Raw genomic sequence first — 22283 nt, forward strand, 5'->3', positions numbered from 1 at the left:
CATCTGTAGCCAGCTCACTTTCTTTATGTCCTATAAACCAATTTAATTTCTACTCTAAGTCCCCCATCTGGCAGGAAAGTCCATGTCAGTCATTGCTGAAGCTTCATTTCCCTTCCCCACTCAGGACCCACAAGTGCCTGGAAAGTTAGGATAGGGTCTGGTCTCCCATCCATATAGGTCTGTCATTTGCCAAAGCCCAGTGGTGGGCAGTAGCTGGGGTCAGTTTCCATGTTATGCATGGGGAGAAATCTTTGCCAAGGCTGGATCCCCAAAGGCCTCCCACTCCACGAAGGAGAATGGGCCACCTCCATCATGGACAGCTGTGCAGAGAGGTCACCCACACCTCTCTTTCCTTCCAGGCCCCCATGATTTCTTCTCTCTCAAAGGCCATCTCCCCTCCCCCTACAACACACATGAAACCCAGTGAGTTTAGATTTTTTTCAGAGGACAAGAAGAGTCACTGACCTCAACCTCCTTCTGCTTTGCACCCAACCTGAATCACAGAAACAAGAAATTACCAACCTTGCTGTCTACTTGAAATGGAAGAGGCAGGCAGAATACTATAAGAAACACAAATTAATATGTCAAAACAGCATCCTAGGACTTCCCTGGTGGCGCAGTGGTTAAGAATCTGCCTGCCAATGCAGGGGACACAGGTTCGAGCCCTGGTCCGGGAAGATCCCACATGCCGTGGAGCAACTAACCCCAAGTGCCACAACTACTGAGCCTGCACTCTAGAGCCCACGAGCCACAAAGACTGAGCCCACGTGCCACAACCACTGAAGCCCATGAGCCTAGAGCCCATACTCTGCAACAAGAGAAGCCACTGCAATAAGAAGCACGCACACTGCAACAAAGAGTAGCCCCCGCTCACCACAACTAGAGAAAGCCCACACGCGGCAGTGAAGACCTAACACAGCCAAAAATAAATAAATAAATTTATTTAAAAAAAAAAAGAAAAAAAAAAAAAAAAGAATCCTGCCACTCATTCATTCTCCAGCACTTTATGCACATATGCTTTGCAGCCAAGCACCGTGCTAGCACTGAGGACACAAGACACAGAAGCCCTTCCAGGTACAGCCCTCCCAATGTCACCTAACATTAGGAGCATGTAACAACATAATGGGAATGTGCACACAGAGTCATAATAGGAGCTGAGACCAGGAAGCTGCAAACTTGGCCTGTGCCCAGGGAGGACACACCTGGGAGGAGAACTCTGAACCAAGACTCTGAGAATGAAGAGAATTTGCAGCATAGAAAAGAGGAGGAAAGGCTTCTAGGCAGATGTCACAATGGAATCAAAAAGAGCCAAGCCATTCTGGGAATGAGTGGGCCCGGCCAGAGTCAGAATGCTCATTCGGGAGTGATGAGGGCAACAGTGAAATAGGAGTTTAGAAAAAAGAACAAAATCCCCAGGGAAGACTTATCTGTAACATGGTCTGAGATGGTTTTTTCTTTCTTTTTTTCTTGCTAGGGTCAGGGGTGGAGGTGCAATAAATAACCCTCTCTCTCCCTCTCCTCAAGTTTGGAACCAAAAAAAGCATAAAAGTTTGGAACCAATTGAGAAATAAGACACAGGCAACAGGTGAACATTTAAGTGTCAACCTTATGATAGATAAAAGCTGGATTGGAGGACACGGTTTAAATGTGCAGGCCCCACGGACTTCATGATATGTCACGGCCCCTGTCGACAGACTGGACAACCTCAGCCCTTCCCCCAAGTAGTGGATTTACTGCCTGGTGAGCAGCCCAGAATATTCCCTCTCTGCAGTGATATATTAATTCACTGGGACTGCCATAATGTAGTACCATAGATCGGTGACTTAACAGAAATGTATTTCCTCATAGTTCTAGAGTCTAGAATTCCAAGATCAAGGTGTCAGCTGGTTCGGTTTCTTCTGAGGCTTACAGTTGGCCTCCTCCCTGCTGTGTCTTCACATGGTCACCCCTCAGTCTGTATTGTCTGTGTCCTAATCTCCTCTTACAAGGACACCAGTCATAGTACATTAGGGCCCAACCCAACAACCCCGTTTTAACTTAATTATCTCTTTAAAGGCCCTATTTCCAAATACAGTCACATTCTGAAGTCCTGGGAGTTAGAGCTTCAACATGTGAATTTGGGGGGAACACAGTTCAGCCCATAACAGATACACAGCTGGTTTTAGCCGAGCATGCTCAGGTCCTTCCCTCAAACTTTGCCGTCAGATGTCTTTCTTCCGAAGAGCGACACCGGGACTGTGGCTCACATGAAGCCCCCTCCGTGTGGACGCACAGGAGTGAGGAGCAGAGTTCCAGGTCACACCCCACATCCCTCTGTGAGTGCTCACATTATTATTGTTTTCTGAAATAAAGGACTACATCACATCTACGTGGAAACCAAACTTTTCATAACACTTTCACATCAAAAACAAAGCATAAAACAAAGGTAGGAGAGTTTTCAGAAATCGTCTAACCATACTCCCTCCTTTTACAGATGAAAGAACCCAGGCCTGGCTGGAGTCCAGCCAAGAGCCACACAATTAATTAGTGGTCACCTGTCTTCCAGCACTATCACATATCACACGTTCACTTGACTTTAAGGTCCCCAACACAAAACTTTCTTCCCTCTTTATACCTGCTTCTCTGCGGCACCTATCCTAAGGATCAGCACAACTGTTTGAAAAGCGAATTGGAGCAAAAGAGATTCTGAGTCGCTAACTGCTCTGAATGGACTCAAGTCGCTTGGCCTAAGAAGTATGTTTGTTTGCATTTGCATTGCCCACTCCTCAGCCTGAGTCCAATCTGGTAAGTGCTGAATTCACGTTAGCTGCATGCATGCATGAATGGCTGAAGAACCAGGAGACTGGAGACAGGAAATGTCGTTTTTTCAGAAGCGGGTGAAGAGGGATTCTTCAAACAATAGAGCCCTGAACTTGGCATTGACCTGAGGCCTCTACTGGGCTTGTACTCTGGCACCTCTCCCCATTCTGCAGGGATCTTTCAAGGTCATCTTGGGTTCTTTCCTCTCCTCCAGCCCTATATCAAATTTGTTTCCAAGTTCTCTCATATCTCCTTCTTTTCCATCTCTGTTGCCATATCCTGGCCTAGGCCCTTATCGTATCACGCTGGTCTGGACTCACGTGTCTGGGCAGGGTTGAGCGAGGAGGCCTGCGAGGCAGCTAGGAGGCTATCTCAGCAGATCAGGCTGCAGTGAACGCTTGTTTTGTGTTCCCTCCCCCTCCTCGGCCTGTGCCTTCCTCCTTATCGTTTCCCCTCATATGTACCCCCTGCCTCCTCCTTCCAACCAGCTCCCCACTCCTCACCCTTTCAGGCTTTCTCCACCTCCTCACTCGTGCCCACCCTTCCCCCAACCCCTACTTCAGCTTTCAATTAACTAGATGTCCATAGAAAGATTCCAGCAAATTTATTCTCCCTAAAATAGAAGTGACCCATAACAAGGCTTAATGAGGTCATCCCCCAAGGAATTTAATAAGGGACCATCGCTTCAGCCAGTGAAACGAGAGTGTCAGCTGTGTCTTTGCAGGAGGGAAGGCTGCTGCTCCATCTCTTGGGCCCCTGTGACAGGAGGCAGGAGTGCGGAGAGCAGGGACACATGGCCAGTGGGCTCAGTGGGAGAACACGGAAGTTAAAGCTTATCCTCTTCAGAGGTTTGCCAAGAGCTCACAGGAAACCTGACGCCCTCCCTGACTCAGCTCCCTGCGAGTTCCCCGTCCTGAGGTCACCAGCCCAAGAGCTTTAGGTGTCTTGAGATGAAGATTGCTGGGAATGGACTTTTGCCCTTACTAAACTGATAGGGATGGGGCAGTGTCCAGCGTGTTGGAGCTTCCCTTACAGAGCTGGGAAAAGAGGATGTTTGTTTTTCCTGCTTTTGAAAGACGATTGCCTCTGCAGCCAGGAGTGGTGCCAGCTGTGGGCAGTGTCCAGCCTGGCAGGTGGGTCACCGGGGACTCAGGGGGAGTCCTCAGCTGTCTGCATTTTCTCTGCCTGTGCATTATTTTGGAACCCACAGCCCCCTGCCTCACATCTGCTCACCCACTAAAGGACCATTATCCCTTCTGCCCAAACCAAAGCACCCAGCATCTCAGAGAGTCTCCAAAAGCTACAGCCGGAAAGACTCCTAGATGTGACCTTCGTCTACCCATTTCCCCAGTGTGCAGATGAGCAGCTGGGGCTCATGGAGGTTAAGGACTGTCTCTAATGTGCTAGTTCTCTGTGTTGCATAACCAACAACCACGATCTGGTGGATGAAGACAACACACACTTACTAGCTCAGTTTCCATGGGTCAGGAGTCTGAGCTTGACTCAGCTGGGTCCTCTGCTTCAGAGTTTTGATATGTTGCAATCAAGGTATCAACTGGGCTGCCATCTCATCAGAGTCTCAAGCGGGGAAAGATGTTTCCAAGCTCCCTCAGGCTATTGGCAGACTTCCTCTGCCTGCTGTTGCAGAACTGAGGTCTTTTTTTTCTTGCTGGTAGTCAGCCAAGTGCTCTCAGCGACTAAAATCTGCCCACAGTTCTTCGCCAGTGGCCTCTCCATAGGCCCTCTCACAGCATGGCAAGTTCTTCAAAGCCGACACATGAGGAGTCTTGGCCCCAGGGAGGGCCCAGTCCCTCTTTAAAAGCTTTTACCTGATTAAGTCAGGCCCACTTAGGATCATTTCCTCTTTGATTAAATAAAAATCAACTGATTTGGGATCTTAATTACATCCTCCAAATCTCTTCACCTTTGCCATATTCTATTAGTTAGAAGCAAGTCACAGGTCCTGCCCACACTCAAAGGGCATGGATCTTACAGGGCAGGAATAAATGCAAGAGACATGGAGCTTAGGGTCACCACATCACATGTCACATAGCTAGACAAAAGCAGAAATAAGATATAGAACCTAGGTTTCATACAGAAACAGGTTTCAGGGGCTAGTTATGTTTCAGGATTCAGACTGTTCCAGATTTCAAAAAGACAATCAGCCACACCTTAGACACAACACCCACGGTGCAGTCTGGGACAGGACTGTAATCAAACACTGTAGATTTCTGCAGTGAAACATGATTACTCACACCAAGTGGTACATGTAGACCATAATTAGCTGCATGGTGGTTCAGATGCGGTTTTGCCACAAAATAAGTTCAGGTCAGATTGGGTTTTGCCAAACGAAGTATGAAAGGGTTTTAGGTTTTTAGAGCTTTGGGGCTTCGGAAATTCCAGTAAGGGATTGTAGACATCTAATCTAACTCATCTAACTCATTGAGTTCTTGCTCACACCAGATTTGGGCTAAGACTTGTGCATTCTCACAACCCTGTGGACGGAGAATATTTTTAAGATATTAACAATTTTCCTCCTTTTTCCTTCTTCTCATTCAAGTGGGCTCTGCATTCATTGACCTGGGGGTGGGGGTGTTACCAAATTGGTTGACTGGACCTGCTCTGGAGTCCCAGCCCAGGCTGACACCCCTTGTCTCAACCAGGGAGGTTCTTTTTCCAATCGAATTTGTGCAGCCGATAACAAAACCGGCGCTAAGACTGGAATAGCACAAGCTTTATTCAATGGCCAAAGAATGGAGAGGCAGGAACCTAGTTCAGAAATCAACTTCTCAACCCAGTTAGGGCAGAGACACCAAATATACAGTATAGCGGGATCAAGTAAAAGGGAGGGATTTGGAAATAGTGGGAGGAATATTAATGAATTATCTGAGAACAAGGGTGTAATTTGGCCCTGGTACTGATACAACTCTCCTTTTCAGCCCTGGTATGGGCTTTTCCAGTAGTTGTCACGGCAATTGTCAATTGTCATGGCGCCTGTGGGTGTGTCATTTAGTTGCTAATGCATTACGAAGAGCTATAGTTATTCCACCATTTAATGGGCCTAGTTTGTTTGAACTGTTATTTTCTCTTCGCAGCTTTTTCCTAAAACTTAGATAAGAGCAATTGGTTTCTATTCGAGGGAGGGCCAGGGCTATGATTCTGGGGCAACAGCCTTGCTAACAGGGGGAGGCTGGGTGGGGAAGGAGCCTGAGAGTCTCTCCTGCTTCTCTGTTCCCAAAGCTGCTCCAGCCCCAGATGGGGAGGGGATGTGGGGCTTTGATAAACCACTTCGGACACAAGCAAAAACCAAAATAAGACAAATCAATACACTGGAAATAGATGCCTCACCCTAGGCTACAGAGAGAACAGAGAAGAGTTGGAGCTCCTGGAAGCACAGCTATGCTGCCAGGACCCCACGGGTGAGCTCATGCTGCCCCTGGAGAAGCTGGGGCCTGGGTGCTCTCTGTGCTTCTCCGGGGGGCGTGGTGGGGGACTCCTGACTGGACTCTGTTTGGCTCCGGCTGTCCTTACTGCTCTCTCATCATGTTGTGCAAGCGAGGCCTTGTTCCGTAGCCAGAACGTCTGCTTTTCTCCCGCCTGATACAGACCGGGCAGCTGAAGAGCTAGTGCTCAGTAAATGCTCACTCTTCAGGGAGGACTTGAAAGGTGATGGGGGTGGGAGGTGCTCTAGGCCTCTCCCTCCAGGGGTTCCTGTGCAGTTAACTTCCTCTGAAGTGTTTGGTTTGGGAGACCCTCTGATCCACTTCATTACAACCTGGGTCAGGTTTCGTTACATCATCCTCCACTCAAGGCGCCAGGGCCTCATGACAAATTGCTGCAATCTGCAGGCCTCAAGTGGGACAGTGCTGTGCTGTGTCCCAGTTGGAGTGAATCCCACCATGTGATTTTTGACTCTGGCCCCAGAACCCCAGGGCTAGCCTTTCAAGGAATGGGTTTGTCCGTTTTCTTCGCCTTTGAAAGTATTTTTAAAATATGACTGCCCCCTGGTGGCTAAAATTATATATGTAAATACCCAATGTCCTTCAAACACAATCCAGACAAGAGATTGCTGTCACAGGAATGAGAGAATTGCTGATCGGGATACTGAGTTTGTTTGGGATTAGGGTAGGAGAGCAGAAGGGGACACCTTTTTCTGTGCTTGCTGGCACAAAAACCAGATCAGGCAGTTAATTGGATCTGGATCGTTTCGGCTATAAACTTCATGAGGGCTGGGAACCACCTCTGTTTGAGTTCAGTGTTTCATCCTAGTGTCTAGCAGAGTGTCTGGCACACAGTAAGTGCTCAGAAACATACTGAATGAATGGATGAACTGCAGACCTGCCTCAAAGGGAGCAACCACAACCTCACTCATTTTTACCTTATTTTACTGCCTCTTCATAGATGCTGAAAAAGCATTTGAAAAAATTCACCATCTATTATTTATTTTTTAAAAACTCGATAATTTCAGAATAGAGGGACTTCCTTGACATGTTAATAAATAAATCTGAACCCAGGCTTAAAGGTAAAGCCCCTTTAGTAGAAGAATCTCCACTCAACTCAGGAACACACCAAAGCTGTTCCTTTTGGCAGGTTGTATTTTCCAAAGACGACCACAGTGATATCTTCCATCCCACATGCTCTTCTTAGAATGTAATCCCGACAATCCACCCACTGGCTAGGGAGTCTATGTCCCCTTCTCTTGACTCTGTGGGTGGACTTTTGATACAGTAATGATGGAAGTGAGGCTTTGTGACATTCAAAGTTGATCATAAGAATGCTATTACACTTCTGCTTGCTCTGTTAAAATGTTCACTCTTTTTTTTTTTTTTTTGGCTGCGTTGGGTCTTCGTTGCTGCACACGGGCTTTCTCTAGCTGCGGTGAGCGGGGGCTACTCTTCCTTGCAGTGCGCGGGCTTCTCACTGCAGTGGCTTCTCTTGCTGCGGAGCACAGGCTCTAGGCACGCGGGCTTCAGTGGTTGTGGCTTGCAGGCTCTAGAGCTCAGGCTTAGTTGCTCCACGGCATGTGGCATGTGGGATCTTCCCGGACCAGGGATCGAACCCGTGTCCCCTGCATTGGCAGGCAGATTCCCAACCACTGCGCCACCAGGGAAACCCAAAGTGTTCACTCTTAAAAGCCAGCTATCATATTGGAAAGAAGCCCAAACCAGCCATCATGAAGAGACCACACAGAGAGGTCATGTGTAAGTGTTTAAGCCAGAGGCTGACAGCTTGAGACCCAGCCCAAAGCCAGCAAAAACTGCCAGGCCAGTGACTGAAGACATCTCTGGTGATTCTACCCCTCAGCTCTTTAACCATCCCCAGCCTTTAAATCTTCCCAACTTGAGGCTCCAGATAGTAAGGAGCAAAGATGAAAAATGCTCTTGGTGCCCTGCCCAGATTTCTCACCCACAGAATCCATGATTGTTTTATGCCGTTTGGGATAGTTCATTACACATTAACAATTACTAAAACTTTTGCTGTTACTACTGTTACCACGTTGGTATGATAGTACTTCCTGAGAAAAAAATTAGAAGAACCAAAATTGATAAGGAGGAAGTAAATTTATCATTATTTGCATGTGAAATAATTACATATCTGGAAGAGCCAAGAGATTCAACTGAAAAAGTATTAGAACAATGAGAGAATTCAATAAGGGACTAGGTTCAAAACTTAGTTTCTTTCTTTTTTTTTTTTGGCCGCACCACTCGGCATGCAGAACTTCCCCAACCAGGCACTGAACCCATGCCCCCTGCAGTGGAAGCGTGGAGTCTTAACCACTGGACAACCAGGGAAGTCCAAAACCTAATTTCTTTCTATTTTTACCTGCATAAATGACCAAAGTTGTGACTCCCATTGTCAAGATTTCTGTAACGTTGGCTACTCACAACTGGAATTCTGATTTAGAGACATTATCAGTGGAGAATACACACTGGTTGCCAGTTTAGCAAATAAAATAAAAGACACCCCGTTAACTTTGAATATCAGATAAACAACAAAGAAAGTTTTAGCATAACTGTGCCTCATGAGTTCTATTTGTTAGAAGGAAGTCATTAAGCTCAGCCCACACTCAGAGGGAGGGGTGTAGACAACACAGGATCCCAGAAGGCAGGGGTCCTTGGGGCCATCCAGAGGCTGCTGTCATACCCTCCTTAGTAAATTTTCCTGAGAAATCCATTTCATTCCAAATAGACACTGTTGCTCAGAGAGCAAGCCTGGGTACCTCCCCTCCAGAATTTCTTCCTTGGGCAATGATTTTATTAGATGAACCAAGGGCTCAGAGGTTTTCCCACTAGGTTTTCATCTAGCCAGTGTTGAAGTGAATGGGTGTATTATTACTGGCGTCCTATGTGAATAATAAAATGGAAGATGAAAGATGAATTACAGTGTTTGCACTTTATACGTTCAAAGTGTTGCTGAGGTCTGTAAGTTATAAATATATGTACTGATGTATGTATTACCTCACAGCCCAATTGATATCAGGATTGTGAGATGATGTTTGCTTCCTATAAAAGGATTTGAACTGAGGTGGTAAATGTGACTGATGTGTTCAAGAAAAGACAAAATGGAGAACTTCACCAGAGAACTGGAAGTTACATGTTTTTTAAAAAGAACAAAATGGAAATTATAAACTGAAAAATACAATAACTGAGCTTAATGAAATAGATGTGTCTAACAGCAGATTGAGAACAAGATTAGTAATATGGAAGATCGGTTAGTAAAAACATCCATACTGAAGGAGAGAAAAAAGATGGAAAAAAATTTGAAAGAAAAAAAGAATGGAAAATACAGAAAAGCATGTAAGATATATGAGCTACAGTGAGACAGTCTAACATCTAGGTAATTGGGATTACCAGAAAGGGAAGAGAAAATGAAGCAGAAGCTTGAAGACACAATGGTTGAATTTTCCCAAATAGATGAAAAATATCAAGCCACTAATACAAGAAGTTCTATGATCCCTAATTAAGAGAAGTTCAAAGAAAAACACACTTAGAACATCATGGGATTGCTGAGAACCAAAAGCAGTCACAGAAAAACTACACACATTACTTTCAAATGAACAATGTTAACACAGGTGACTTCTTAGCAGAAATGTGTGTACAGACTCAGGGGGTCCCCCGTGATCCTTGCCTCCTGGTGTTCACATCCTTGTGTCATCCACCCTTGAGTATGGGCAGGGCCTGTGACTTGCTTCTAACCAATAGAATAAGGCAAAGGTGACAAGATGTACATGATTACGTGTGTGAGTACATTATGTTAATTATGAGATTGCATGATTATATTACATAAGATCATGGTGCCCCTCTTACTGAGGTCTTATCACCCTTGCTGGCTTTGAGAAGTAAGTGGCCATGTTGGGGAATCTCACTTGGCAAGGGACTTTGGGTGGCCTCAGCTAGTAGCTAGCAAGAAACTGCTGCCTGTATGCCTACAACCTCAAGGAACTGAATTCGGCTAACAAACTAAATGAACAGGGAAGTGCATCCTTTTCCTAGTCAAGCCCCAGAAGAGAACCCAGTCCTGACCAACACCTTAATTGTAGCCCTGTCAAGGACCCGAATAAGCTGTGTCCAGATGCCTGACCCCCAGAAACTGTGAGATAATAAATGTGTCTTGTTTTAAGACGCTAAGTTATCTGTAATATTGTTACACAGCAATAGAAAACAAATACATGATGGAAGTAAGGAAATACTTGAATTATATATTTAAAGAGTTAAGGGACTTCCCTGGTGGTCCAGTGGTTAAGAATCTGCCTTCCAATGCAGGGGATGCAGGTTCGATCTCTGGTTGGGGAACTAAGATCCCACATGCCTCGGGGCAACGAAGCGGCTCAGTCAGCCAACTACACAGCCCACGCACCCTGGAGCCTGTGCGCCACAGCGAGAGAGAAACCCATGTGCCACAACAAAGAGCCCATGCGCCGCAACGAAAGATCCCTCGATGCAGCCGAAAATAAATAATTAAATATTTTTTAAAAAACAAACAAAAAATAAAGTGTTAAAAGAAAATAACTGCCAACCTATAACTATAAACCCAGTGAAAACAGCTTTTAAAATGAAGGTGAAAAGCACTAATGAAAAGAGAAAGATTGATAAACTGGATATTAACATTAATTCTGTTCATCAAAAGCTGCTATTAAACGAGTAAAGCGACAAGTCCCAGAATGAGAGGAGATATATGCAATACTTATAGCTGATAAAAAAACTCATATCCAGGGCTTCCCTGGTGGCGCAGTGGTTGAGAACCCGCCTGCCAATGCAGGGGACACGGGTTCGAGCCCTGGTCTGGGAAGGTCCCACATGCCGCGGAGCAACTGGGCCCGTGAGCCACAATTACTGAGCCTGCGCGTCTGGAGCCTGTGCTCCACAACAAGAGAGGCCGCGATAGTGAGAGGCCCGCGCACCGCGATGAAGAGTGGCCCCCGCTTGCCACAACTAGAGAAAGCCCTCGCACAGAAACGAAGACCCAACACAGCCATAAATAAATAAATAAATAAATAAATTTATAAAACAAACAAACAAACTCATATCCAGAAGATATAAATTACTCTTACATATCAATAAGAAAAAGGCAAACAGCCTAACAGAAAAATGGGCAAAAGACTAAACAGGCAATTCACAAAATAAAGTACCCAAATAGCCAACAAGCATGTGAAAATGTTTCACCCTCAGTAGTCATCAAGAAATTGCAAATTAACACTACAGGGGGGATAACACCACCCAAAAAATGGTCTAAATTTTTTTTAACGATAATACCAAGGATTTATGAAGATGTGGAGCAACTGGAACTCACACACAGCTGGTGAGAATGTAAATTAATACAATCATTTTGGGATTGTTTTCTCAGTATTTTCTAAATTTGAACATATCAAATGTTCAAAGTGTATTCTTCACATGTTCAAGGTGTATTCTTCACATACATTCAAACATATGTGCACCAAAAGACATGTATGAGAACATACATAGCAACTTTATTCATAAGAACCCCAAATGGAAGCAACACAAACGTCCATCCACAGTAGAATGGATAAATAAAACAATGAAGTATTCTCAAGTAGGGCACGGATAATTCTTTTGGACCAGATAATTCTTTGTTGTGAAGACTGTAGTATATTTAACAGCACCCCTGGCCTTTGCCCACTAGATGACAGTAGCACTCTCCTAGTTGTGACAACCAAAAATGTCTACAACTATTGCCAAATGTCTCCTGGGGGGATTATTACCACCCCCTCAATTGAGAATCACTGCTCTAAAGCAATCAAAATAAGCAAACTTCTGCAATATGTGACACTGTAGACAAAGGTCAAATATATAATGTGTGAAAACAGCTAGACACAAGTACATGCAGTATGATTTCACTTAAAGTTCTAAGACAGGGTGAATTAATCTGCGTGACAGAAGTTGGGATTTTCATTACCTTTGTGAGAGTAATGACTGGAACAGGGCATATGGAAGTGGTCCCTTGGTGATATTCTATACACAACCTAATCTGGGTGATGTGCACATGGGTGTGTTCACCTTGTGAAAATTCATCAAGCTATATACCCTTATGATTTTGCTATATGTGCTCTGCTTCAAAAAAAAGTTACTTAGTGTTTCCCTGGTGGCGCAGAGGTTAAGAATCCGCCTGCCAATGCAGGGGACACGGGTTCGAGCCCTGGTCTGGGAAGATCTCACATGCCGCGGAGCAACTAAGCCCGTGAGCCACAACTACTGAGCCTGCACTCTAGAGCCCGTGAGCCTCAACTACTGAAGCTCGCATGCCCAGAGCCCGTGCTCCACAATGAGAAGCCACTGCAATGAGAAACCCGCGAACCGCAACGAAGAGTAGCCCCGCTCGCCTCAACTAGAGAAAGCCCGCGCGCAGCAACAAAGACCCAACTCAGCCAAAAATAAATAATTAATTTTTTTAAAAAGTTACTTAAGAATAATACATATTTGTAAACCTAGAGTTGAAGACAGAAATAATTCTTTAAAGAGTTACTTTAGGGCTTCCCTGGTGACGCAGTTGTTGAGAATCTGCTTGCCAATGCAGGGAACACAGGTTCGAGCCCTGGTCTGGGAAGATCCAACATGCCGCGGAGCAACTGGGCCCGTGAGCCACAATTACTGAGCCTGCGCGTCTGGAGCCTGTGCTCTGCAACAAGAGAGGCCGCGATAGTGAGAGGCCCGCGCACCAAGATGAAGAGTGGCCCCCGCTTGCCACAACTAGAGAAAGCCCTCGCACAGAAACGAAGACCCAACACAGCCATAAATAAGTAAATTAATTAACTTAAAAAAAAAGAGTTACTTTATTTACTTATTTATTTATTTTTAGGTCACATGTAATGCCCAAATTTATTTCTCACCCAGTATTCTAGATTATATTGCACCAAAAACTTTGAACTAAATTTACATGAGTTTGTACCTACTATTATCTATGGTCTATACCTTTCATTAATGATGTTTTCACATTTACAAAATTCCAAATTTATGTGCTTTTTTCTTATAATCATCTCCCCTCTAATAATTTCATCATTACTACTCATCCACAGTTCTGTGACTTGCTTACTCATTCATTTCACATTTATTTCTAAAAGACTTACTTTAGAAATACAAACAGGGGCTTCCCTGGTGGCACAGTGGTTAAGAATCCGCCTGCCAATACAGGGGACATGGGTTTGAGTCCTGGTCCGGGAAGATCCCACATGCTGCAGAGCAACTAAGCCCGTGCGCCACAACTACTGAGCCTGTACTCTAGAGCCTGCGAGCCACAAATACTGAGCCTGCGTGCCACAACTACTGAGCCCACAAATACTGAAGCCCACATGCCTAGAGCCCGTGCTCCACAACAAGAGAAGCCACTGCAATGAGAAACCCACGCACCGCAATGAAGACCCAATGCAGCCATAAATAAATAAACAAACAAATAAATAAATACAAACAGAAGGGAGCTCGACGTCTCAAATTGGAAGAGAAAGAATAATTGAGCTTTGTTAGAACAAAAATGGCAGAAAGAGAAGTGACAAAGCTGAATAAAAAGAAAGGAAATCTTATTTCCACAAAGAGGAAAATGGGAGCTAAAAGAAAATTCAACCCAGGACTGGTAGGTAAAAGAATTTTGTGTGTAATTAGGGTGGGTAACTAGAAGTCCCTACTTGTTAATCCTCATTCTCACTCTTTCTTAACTAATAGAAACCCAAATTTATTCTGTGCGACAATGTGCCCATAAAAATACTACATTTTCCAGCCCCTTACCCTTTGCAGGTAGGATTGTCCAAAGTGATGTAGACATGAAAGTTGGTGCTACAGCAGCCATCATATGACTGTGAGGTGACCTTGAGGATAGAAACCAGTGCTAAAACCATGCGAACCACAAAGAAGGAGCCGATTTCCCTGATGACTAGAGAAGTCCCCATCTCTACCTTGAACTGCCTGCTTCTGGCATTTTACAAGAAAGAGACAAGCCATTTCTTTGCGTTTTTTGTTATATGCAGCTAAATGCAATTCAAAACCGACACAATGGCTCAGAGGGACCTGCTGGCCGATAGAGAGCATTTGGTACTACAGTATAAACTTGTGCTAATGATCCTTGGCAGCATTAGAGCAGTGGCCCCTAACAAAGGAACAGGGGATGGGACAGGGGCAACAAAGTCATCAAAAGGACCCAGAATCTATACATACACACAGAAAAAGCTTCAGGCTGAATATATACCATATCTCACACACATATATGACAACTATTTTTCAAATATCTAGAGCTGCTGTTTGATGAATAAGTTCAAATTGATATAAAAAGTCTTAATTTCTGAATAATATTAGCTTTTTGTTATTGTATACTTTCTCAATCATTGGTTACTAATTTTACAACACTAAAGGGGGAGGGAATATCTGATAATTTTTCATGTTTATAAAGTATTTTGAATTGGAGCCATCTGAAAGTCATAAAGTATAGTATATCTGTACATTGAAATACTACAGTGTTATGAAGAATATAAAAATATATGGGGACTTCCCTGGTGGTCCAGTGGCTAAGACTCTGAGCTACCAATGCTGGGGGCCCGGGTTCAATCCCTGGCCAGGGAACCAGATCCCACATGCTGCAACTAAGAGTTTGCATGCCACAAATAAATATCCCACATGCCCCAACTAAGACCCGATGCAGCCAAATAAATAAATATTAAAAAATATATATATATGTACATGTTGGATTTGCATAGATAAAAGTCTAGAATGATTCACTCTAATGATAGTAGAGAATAAGTAGTCAGTTACTCTTGGGAAGTAGAATTGGGGCTAGGAGTAGGAAAGAGCTTAGACTTCAAATTTTATATACTTTTTAATTGTTGGAATTATTTGTATTAAACAGGTATTACTTTTGTGGTTACAAGTAGTTTGGAGTTTTTTGTTATTTTCTTAAGGAAATTTTTTTTTTCTAACATTTGAGGAGCTTGGGCATCCCCAGTCTAGATTTCTAAAGTAGTTAAAAGCTAAGCAGGGAGGGCTTCACTGGTGGCGCAGTGGTTAAGAATCTGCCTGCTGGTGCAGGGGACATGGGTTCGAGCCCTGGTCCGGGAAGATCCCACATGCTGCGGAGCAACTAAGCCCTGCGCCACAACTACTGAGCCCGCGTGCCACAACTACTGAAACCCGTGCACCCAACGAAGAGTAGCCCCCGCTCGATGCAACTAAAGAAAATCCGCGTGCAGTAACGAATAAATAACTAAATAAATTTATTTAAAAAAAAAAGAAAGCTAAGCAGGGAAATTGAGACTTATTACGGTTTAGCCAAAAGTAGGTGATACAGAGGAAAGATCTTTGGGTTGGGAAATAAGCAATCTGGGTTCCCATCCCAACTCGGTCAGTGACTGGGTGTGACATCTGGGCAGTCATTTTATTTCTTTGGGCCTCAATTTCCTTGTCTATAAGACTAAAATTTGGACTGAACAATCACTTCCAGTCTGATATTCTGTGAATGTATAAGCTGCCTCTCTGAGATTGAGGGGAAGGTCTTATTTATCTTTGTGGCCTCAGTACCCAACACATAGTATTTAATAAAATTTGTTAATAAATAAGTGAAAGAACAAATAACAGGGCAGGTAGGGTGACTCTTATATCCATTCGATACCTAAGTTTACATGATGTCTTTAAGGTCACATTGCTAGGTAGTATAAGAGCCAGGTTTTATGCTCAGTGTCTGAACATGCTGTGGAAAATACAGCAATTCTCCCTCCCAACGCAGTGGAGGCAGGCTATCAGCCCACAGCTGTTGCTGCAGAATTAAAAGAAAACTGTAAATATGAGATCTGAGCACTGTAAGATAAACCTGAAAACATAAACCTGCACAATGTGAGAGGAAGCTGTGCTAATAAGAGAAGGACATCCATGCATCATAGTACTCAATAAAGCTGGCAGAACAGCCTTTTTGAGTGGTGTGTCCTCAAAGCCCGGGCATCAGCAGTCCTGGCACAGGGTCAGAGCCAGACTATGGTGAGCCAGCTGTCACGTGCTTCTGTGATAACTCACAAGAAAAAGTTCCCCTGGCAACCAAACAGGCTCCAAGGACATCCACACACAATCCTCAGTCTTCTCTTAAAATAGCTTCAGACACATTTGATGAGGAGTATCTTTTCATTCAAGCTGCACTTCTTACCCAATATTCAGTTTCACATGCTTCCCAAGGAGCAGAAGCTGTAATAGCTAATCCCATTCTGCTGGTAACTCAAGCCCCTGCCAAGGTCATGAGTTCTTAATTTAGTATAGGCAAAGGCGAATCTATTGACAGTACAGCACCTCCCCCTCCCCCGCCCACAGGGCAGAACTTTGGGCAAAGGATAGTGACCCTGCAGGGCTTGGACCTATATATGCAATGGTCCCTAGGTCTGTGCCACCCTGACTGGACTCGCTCAGACAGCTGAATTGGAGTGGGGGGAGTTTCATAGACTTAGAAATGCGAGTCTAATGAAACAGTAAAGGCAAAATCGTCAGAATCAGATATCAAAAACTGGATTAAGACAGACACAACTACATACAATGTATGATCTTGGATTGGAAAAACAATTGTTACGACGCACTTTGAGACAATTGGAGGAATTTGAGTATGGACTATATATTAGATAATAAAATTTTATCAATGTTAAGTTTCCTAAATTTGATCATTTTGCTGTGATTATCCAACAGTGTCTTTGTTCATTGGAGATAAATGCAGAAGTATGTCGGGGTAGGGCTGTGGTTCTCATAGATAGACATGCAGTCAGACAAAACTACAGACTACAGACAAAAGAACAGAGGTCCCTCTCACACACACACACCCATACATATGGGTATATTTGATACTTCCAAGAAATATGCAGGTTAGAGACCTAGAAATGGAATTAGAGCAAGAAGGTTTAATTAGGGGCTGCTTTAGATGCTTGCTTGCCCACACCTCACATCCCTCCTGGCACATCTACAAATGGACGGACTGTCAGCCTGAGCCATGCCCCTGACTCCTCCATGACCTAGTCTACTTCTCTTTGCCCTCTGGACCCAGGTTTACTGGCTTCCTAGACCAGCCCTTTTTTAAAACTCCCAATCCTACTGGAACAAGTAACCAAAGGGGATTCACTTCAGATTCTGGAAATAGAGGATATAAACAACAATGCTATATCTACACACTTAAAAATTTAGATGAGTGACTTCCCTGGTGGTCCAGTGGTTAAGACTCCACGCTTCCAATGCAGGGGACGTGGGTTTGATCCCTGGTTGGGGAACTAAGATCCCACATTCTGCGTGGCGTGGCCAAAAAAACAAAAAAATGTAGATGACGCAGCAGATTTCTAGTTTGTTTTATTTTTTTACAGAACTAACTCTTGGCTTTGTTGATCCTCTCTATTGTATTTATTTTGTTTTATTAATTTTTGCTCATATCTTCATTATTTCCTCCTGCTAGTTTCTTTGGGTTTATTTTGCTCTTCTTTTCCTACCTTTCTGTCATGGATGCTCACTTTACTAACTCCATTTGTGAATAAAAATGGTTTTACTTCTTCCCTTTTAATCTGTATACCTTCTCTTCAGCAGCTTTATTGAGATATAATTCACTTACCGTACAATTCACCCATTTAAAGTGTATATAGGACTTCCCTGGTGGCACAGTGGTTAAGAATCCACCTGCCAATGCAGGGGACATGGGTTCGAGCCCTGGTCTGGGAAGATCCCACAAGCCGCGGAGCAACTAAGACTGTATGCCACAACTACTGAAGCCTGCGCACCCTAGAGCCCGCGTGCCACAACTACTGAAGCCCAGGCACCTTAGAGCCCGTGAGCCACAACTACTGAGCCCGTGTGCTGTAACTACTGAAGCCCACGCGCCTAGAGCCCGTGCTCCACAACAAGAGAAGTCACTGCAATGAGAAACCCTTGCAGTGCAACGAAGAGTAGCCCCTGCTTGCTGCAACTAGAGAAAGTCCCCGCGCAGCAACAAAGACCCAATGCAGCCAATAATAATACTACTACTAATAGCTATCTTTAAAAATATTAAGTGTATATAATTCAATGGTTTTCAATGTATTCACAGACATTTGCAACCATTACTTCAAAAGGAACTCTGTACCCTTTAGCTATTACCCCCTATCCCTCATCCTTCAGTCATCAATTTGCTTTCTATCTCTATATATTTCTGGACATTTCATATGAATGGAATCCTACAATATGTGATTTTTTGTGACTGGCTTCTTTCCCTTAGCATATGGTTTCAAGTTTCATCCATGTTGTAGCATGTCTGGCTACTTCATTCCTTTTTATGACTAAATAATATTCCATTGTATGGCTATACCACATTGTTTTGGGCATTCGGATTGTTATGAATAATGCTGCTGCAAACATTCATGCATTAATTTTTGTATGCACATGTGTTTTCATTTCTCTTGGGTATACAGCTGGGAGTTGAGTTGCTGGGTCAGACGGTAACTCGATATTTAGTAATTTGAGACCCTGCCAAACTGTTTTCCAAAATGACTGTACCATATTACCATCCTACCATTAATGTATGAGGGTTCCAATTTGTCCACATCCTCACCAACACTTGTCATTATCTGTCTTTTTTATTCTATCCATCTTAGTGGGTATGAGATGGTGTCTCACTGAGTTTTTGATTTTTATTTCCCTGATAATTAATGATGTCAAGCATCTTTTCATGTGCTTATTAGGCATTCATATATATCTACACTGGAGAAATGTCTATTCAAATCCCTTACCCATTTTTAATTGGGTTATTTGTCTTTCATTATTGAGTTGTGAGTTTTTATAGATTCTGGATACAAGTCCCTTATCAGACATATCATTTGCAAATATTTCCCCACATTCTGTAGATTGCCTACTCACTTTTTTTTCCTACTCATTTTCTTAATGGTGTCCTTTGAAACACAGAAGTTTTCAATTTTCATAAAGTCCAATTTCACTATTTTTTTCTTTTGTTGCTTGTGCTTTTGGCTTCATATCTAAGAATCCTTTGTCATATCCAAGATCGTGACTTGTCTCTAACTTTTCTTCTAAGAGTTTTATAGTTTTAGCTCATATTGAAGGTTTTGATTCATTTTGAGTTCGTTTCTATATACAGTGTAAGCTAAGGGTCCAACTTTATTTTTTGCATTTGGACATCTAATTGTCCCAGCACCATAAGACTGTTCTTTCCCCATTGGATGATTTTGGCTTATCACTATGAAATGTACAGCTTTACCTCCTATTCTAACATCTATTTTGATATTACTGTAAACTTTTAGTTACTGTTTACATTATATATATTTTCCATGATTTTACTTTTAATCTACCTGTATCTTTATATTTAAAGTGGGTTGCTTGGGGACAGCATTTAACTGAGTCTTGATTTTTTAATTCAAGCTGACAATCTCTGCTTCTTAATTGGAGTATTTAAATCAGTTGCAGTTAATGCAATTATTGATATGGTTGTGTGTAAATCTACCATCTTGTTTTCTATTTGTCTCATCTTTTCCTTTTTTTTCATTTCCTGTCTTCTTTTGGACTGAGCATTTTTTATGATTCCATGCTAACTCCACAATTGATGTATTAGCTATACCTCTTTGTTTTCATTTTATAGCTATTGTTGTAGGGCAGGAGTTGGCAAATACTGTCTGTGAGCCAAATCTGGCTCGCCTCTGTCTTTATTTATTTATTTATTTATTTATTTAGGCTGCACCGGGTCTTAGTTGCGGCATGTAGACTTCTTAGTTGTGGCAAGCAGACTCTTAGTTGTGGCATGCATGCAGGATCTAGTTCGCCAACCAGGGATCAAACCCAGGCCCCCTGCATTGGCATGGAGCCTTACCTATTGGACCACCAAAGAAGTCCCTCTTTTTTGATTCTTATATTGTACACTTTTTGCTCTCCTTTTTCTTTGAACATAAGTTTCAAAAGTTACCTTTATCAACTAACTACTGCAGCTAACAACCAGCCCCAAACTTAAAATAAGCTTCAAACAACAATCATTTCTTATTTCTCATGATTCTAAGGGTTGACTCTGTTGGCTTCTAGCCTGGGTCAGTGTGGTTGATCTCTGCAGTCTGCTAGTGGCTCAAGTGGGGATGGACAGTATAAGAAGGACTCATTCACATATTTGGCAGTTGGCAGCCTGTTTGGTCTTGGGGTGGGAACAGGGCTCAGCTGGAATTACTTGTCTCAGCTCATCCTCCAATAGTCCAGGCTTCTTCACATGGTAGTCTCAGAATTCTAGAGCAGTAAGAGATGGCAAGCTCCAATGCAAAACCATTTTTGTTTTGTTTTTTAATTTATTTTATTTATTTGGCTGCATCGGGTCTTAGTTGTGGTGCACAGGCTCTTTGTTGTGGTGTGTGGGCTCCTCTCTAGTTGTGGCGCACAGGCTTAACTGCCCTACGGCATGTGGGATCTTAGTTCCCCGACCAGGAATCAAATCCGCATCCCCTGAATTGGAAGGTGGTTCTTAAACACTGGACTACCAGGGAAGTCCCACACAACCAGTTTTTAATCCTCTGTTTTTCTCATATGTGCTAGATATAGACTCCACCTCTCAATGGGAGAAGTAGCAAGGTCACAATACGAAGGGTGAGTGCACAGGGATGGGAAGAATTATGGTGGTTATTTCCACAGTCAACCTACCAAGTTACCTTACCAAAAGCACTGCAATTAAGTTAAAAAACAAACAACAAACTTGGAAAATATTTACAATTCAAATATAGCTAACACATCAGGAGCTGTCTTAGAAAGTTAAGAAAAAGATCAAACCACCATACTTAAATGCCTAAAGGAAATGGACAGTCTCCAAAAAAGGAAATACAAATGTCTTTAGCCACGTATTTGTGGAAAAGGAGAGGAGGGAAATTTTTAAGGTCAATTAGATAATCTTTAAAAAACTAATTGCTTCTTGATCCCATGGTACAAAATTTTTTGAAGTCCAAAAAGCTACATAGTGAAAAATCTCTCTTCTTCTCTACACCACATTTGTCATGGTTTGATTTTATTTATGAAAGATTTTGCCATACAGGAAGTTTTAGTATTTCAAAACTTTCAAACATTTCAATCGTTTTTTTATGGCTCCTGGATTTGTCTTAAGTTTCTGACTCTGTGATTATTTAAAAATCAAAACATTAAAACTCCTCCATGATTTCTTTTACTAACTTTTTTTTTTAATATTTAAACCTTTGATCCCTTGAAATTACCCTGATATAAGGGGTGAAGTACAGATCTAGCACCATGTGTTGAATTATCTATCTCTCTACTACTGATTTAAAAGGTCATCTTTTTCATAAACCAAATTCCTGCATATATTAACATTTGGACGTAGGCAGGTAAGCTGATCGGGGGTGTGGGAGAAACATAACTGAAGTTGCAGAACCTTTCCCTTTCACTTAGCTGACCTAGTGAGCAACTGCAGGACAACGGTCACAGTGTTCATCTAAGAGAACTACTGAAGGACATTTAACCACCAACAACATAGAAAACCAATGTTTTTTCATATGAAAACTATGTATTTGAGCATAAAAATTTAATACACAATCAGAAACCACCATTCTATCAATAAGGACATTATTATCTCATCTAAGAACACAGAAATTAAGTTATAAGGAATGCCATGAGGAAATAATTCTTTAAAGTCCTATTCATTTTACTTTGTTAAGAAAGATGAAATTTATTTGGCTCTGGTCACAGTTCCATCATGTTTACTTTCTTTGTAAGTTCAGCTTCAACAGTATCCTAAAGGAAGAAAGAAACACCATAAATATTATAAATAAGGACATAAAGAAGGTGCTCTAACTTCTATTGTTATTTAAAATAAGGGAAGCAAAAAGGAAAAACACTGAAACAGAAACTTTTTAAAATACCATTACAAAATATTAAATATTCTTTGAGATATTCCCCTTGCTTTTATAACTCCCCACTTCCCACACCCCAAAAGTTTTCAGACTCCTGATGCTATTAAACATTAAAAGGTGGGGGGGAACCTTTAGAGAGGTGAATGACTGCAGTGATACTTGA

General features: G+C 42.7%; 2 protein-coding genes and 1 long non-coding RNA gene across 4 annotated transcripts in view; 2 read left to right on the forward strand and 1 right to left on the reverse strand.

The window, feature by feature from the left end:
• Nucleotides 1-22283, forward strand: part of LOC309639455 — a 177860-nt gene that overhangs the window by 142384 nt on the left and 13193 nt on the right. The gene's annotated exons all lie outside the window — the stretch shown is intronic.
• Nucleotides 1-22283, forward strand: part of LOC309639429 (uncharacterized protein) — a 44407-nt gene that overhangs the window by 10938 nt on the left and 11186 nt on the right. The gene's annotated exons all lie outside the window — the stretch shown is intronic.
• The window catches only part of HAUS1 (HAUS augmin like complex subunit 1), a 35889-nt gene continuing 15381 nt past the window's right edge, over nucleotides 1776-22283 (reverse strand). For both annotated transcript variants that reach the window (XM_082416659.1, XM_082416658.1), the window contains one exon: nucleotides 1776-22001. In XM_082416659.1, coding sequence (XP_082272785.1) covers nucleotides 21951-22001 — 51 coding nt within the window. In that variant the 3' untranslated portion in view covers nucleotides 1776-21950. The remainder of the gene's footprint in view (nucleotides 22002-22283) is intronic.

This window comes from Balaenoptera physalus (assembly GCF_965194825.1).
Source record: "Balaenoptera physalus genome assembly, chromosome: 12".
NCBI lineage: Eukaryota > Metazoa > Chordata > Mammalia > Artiodactyla > Balaenopteridae > Balaenoptera > Balaenoptera physalus.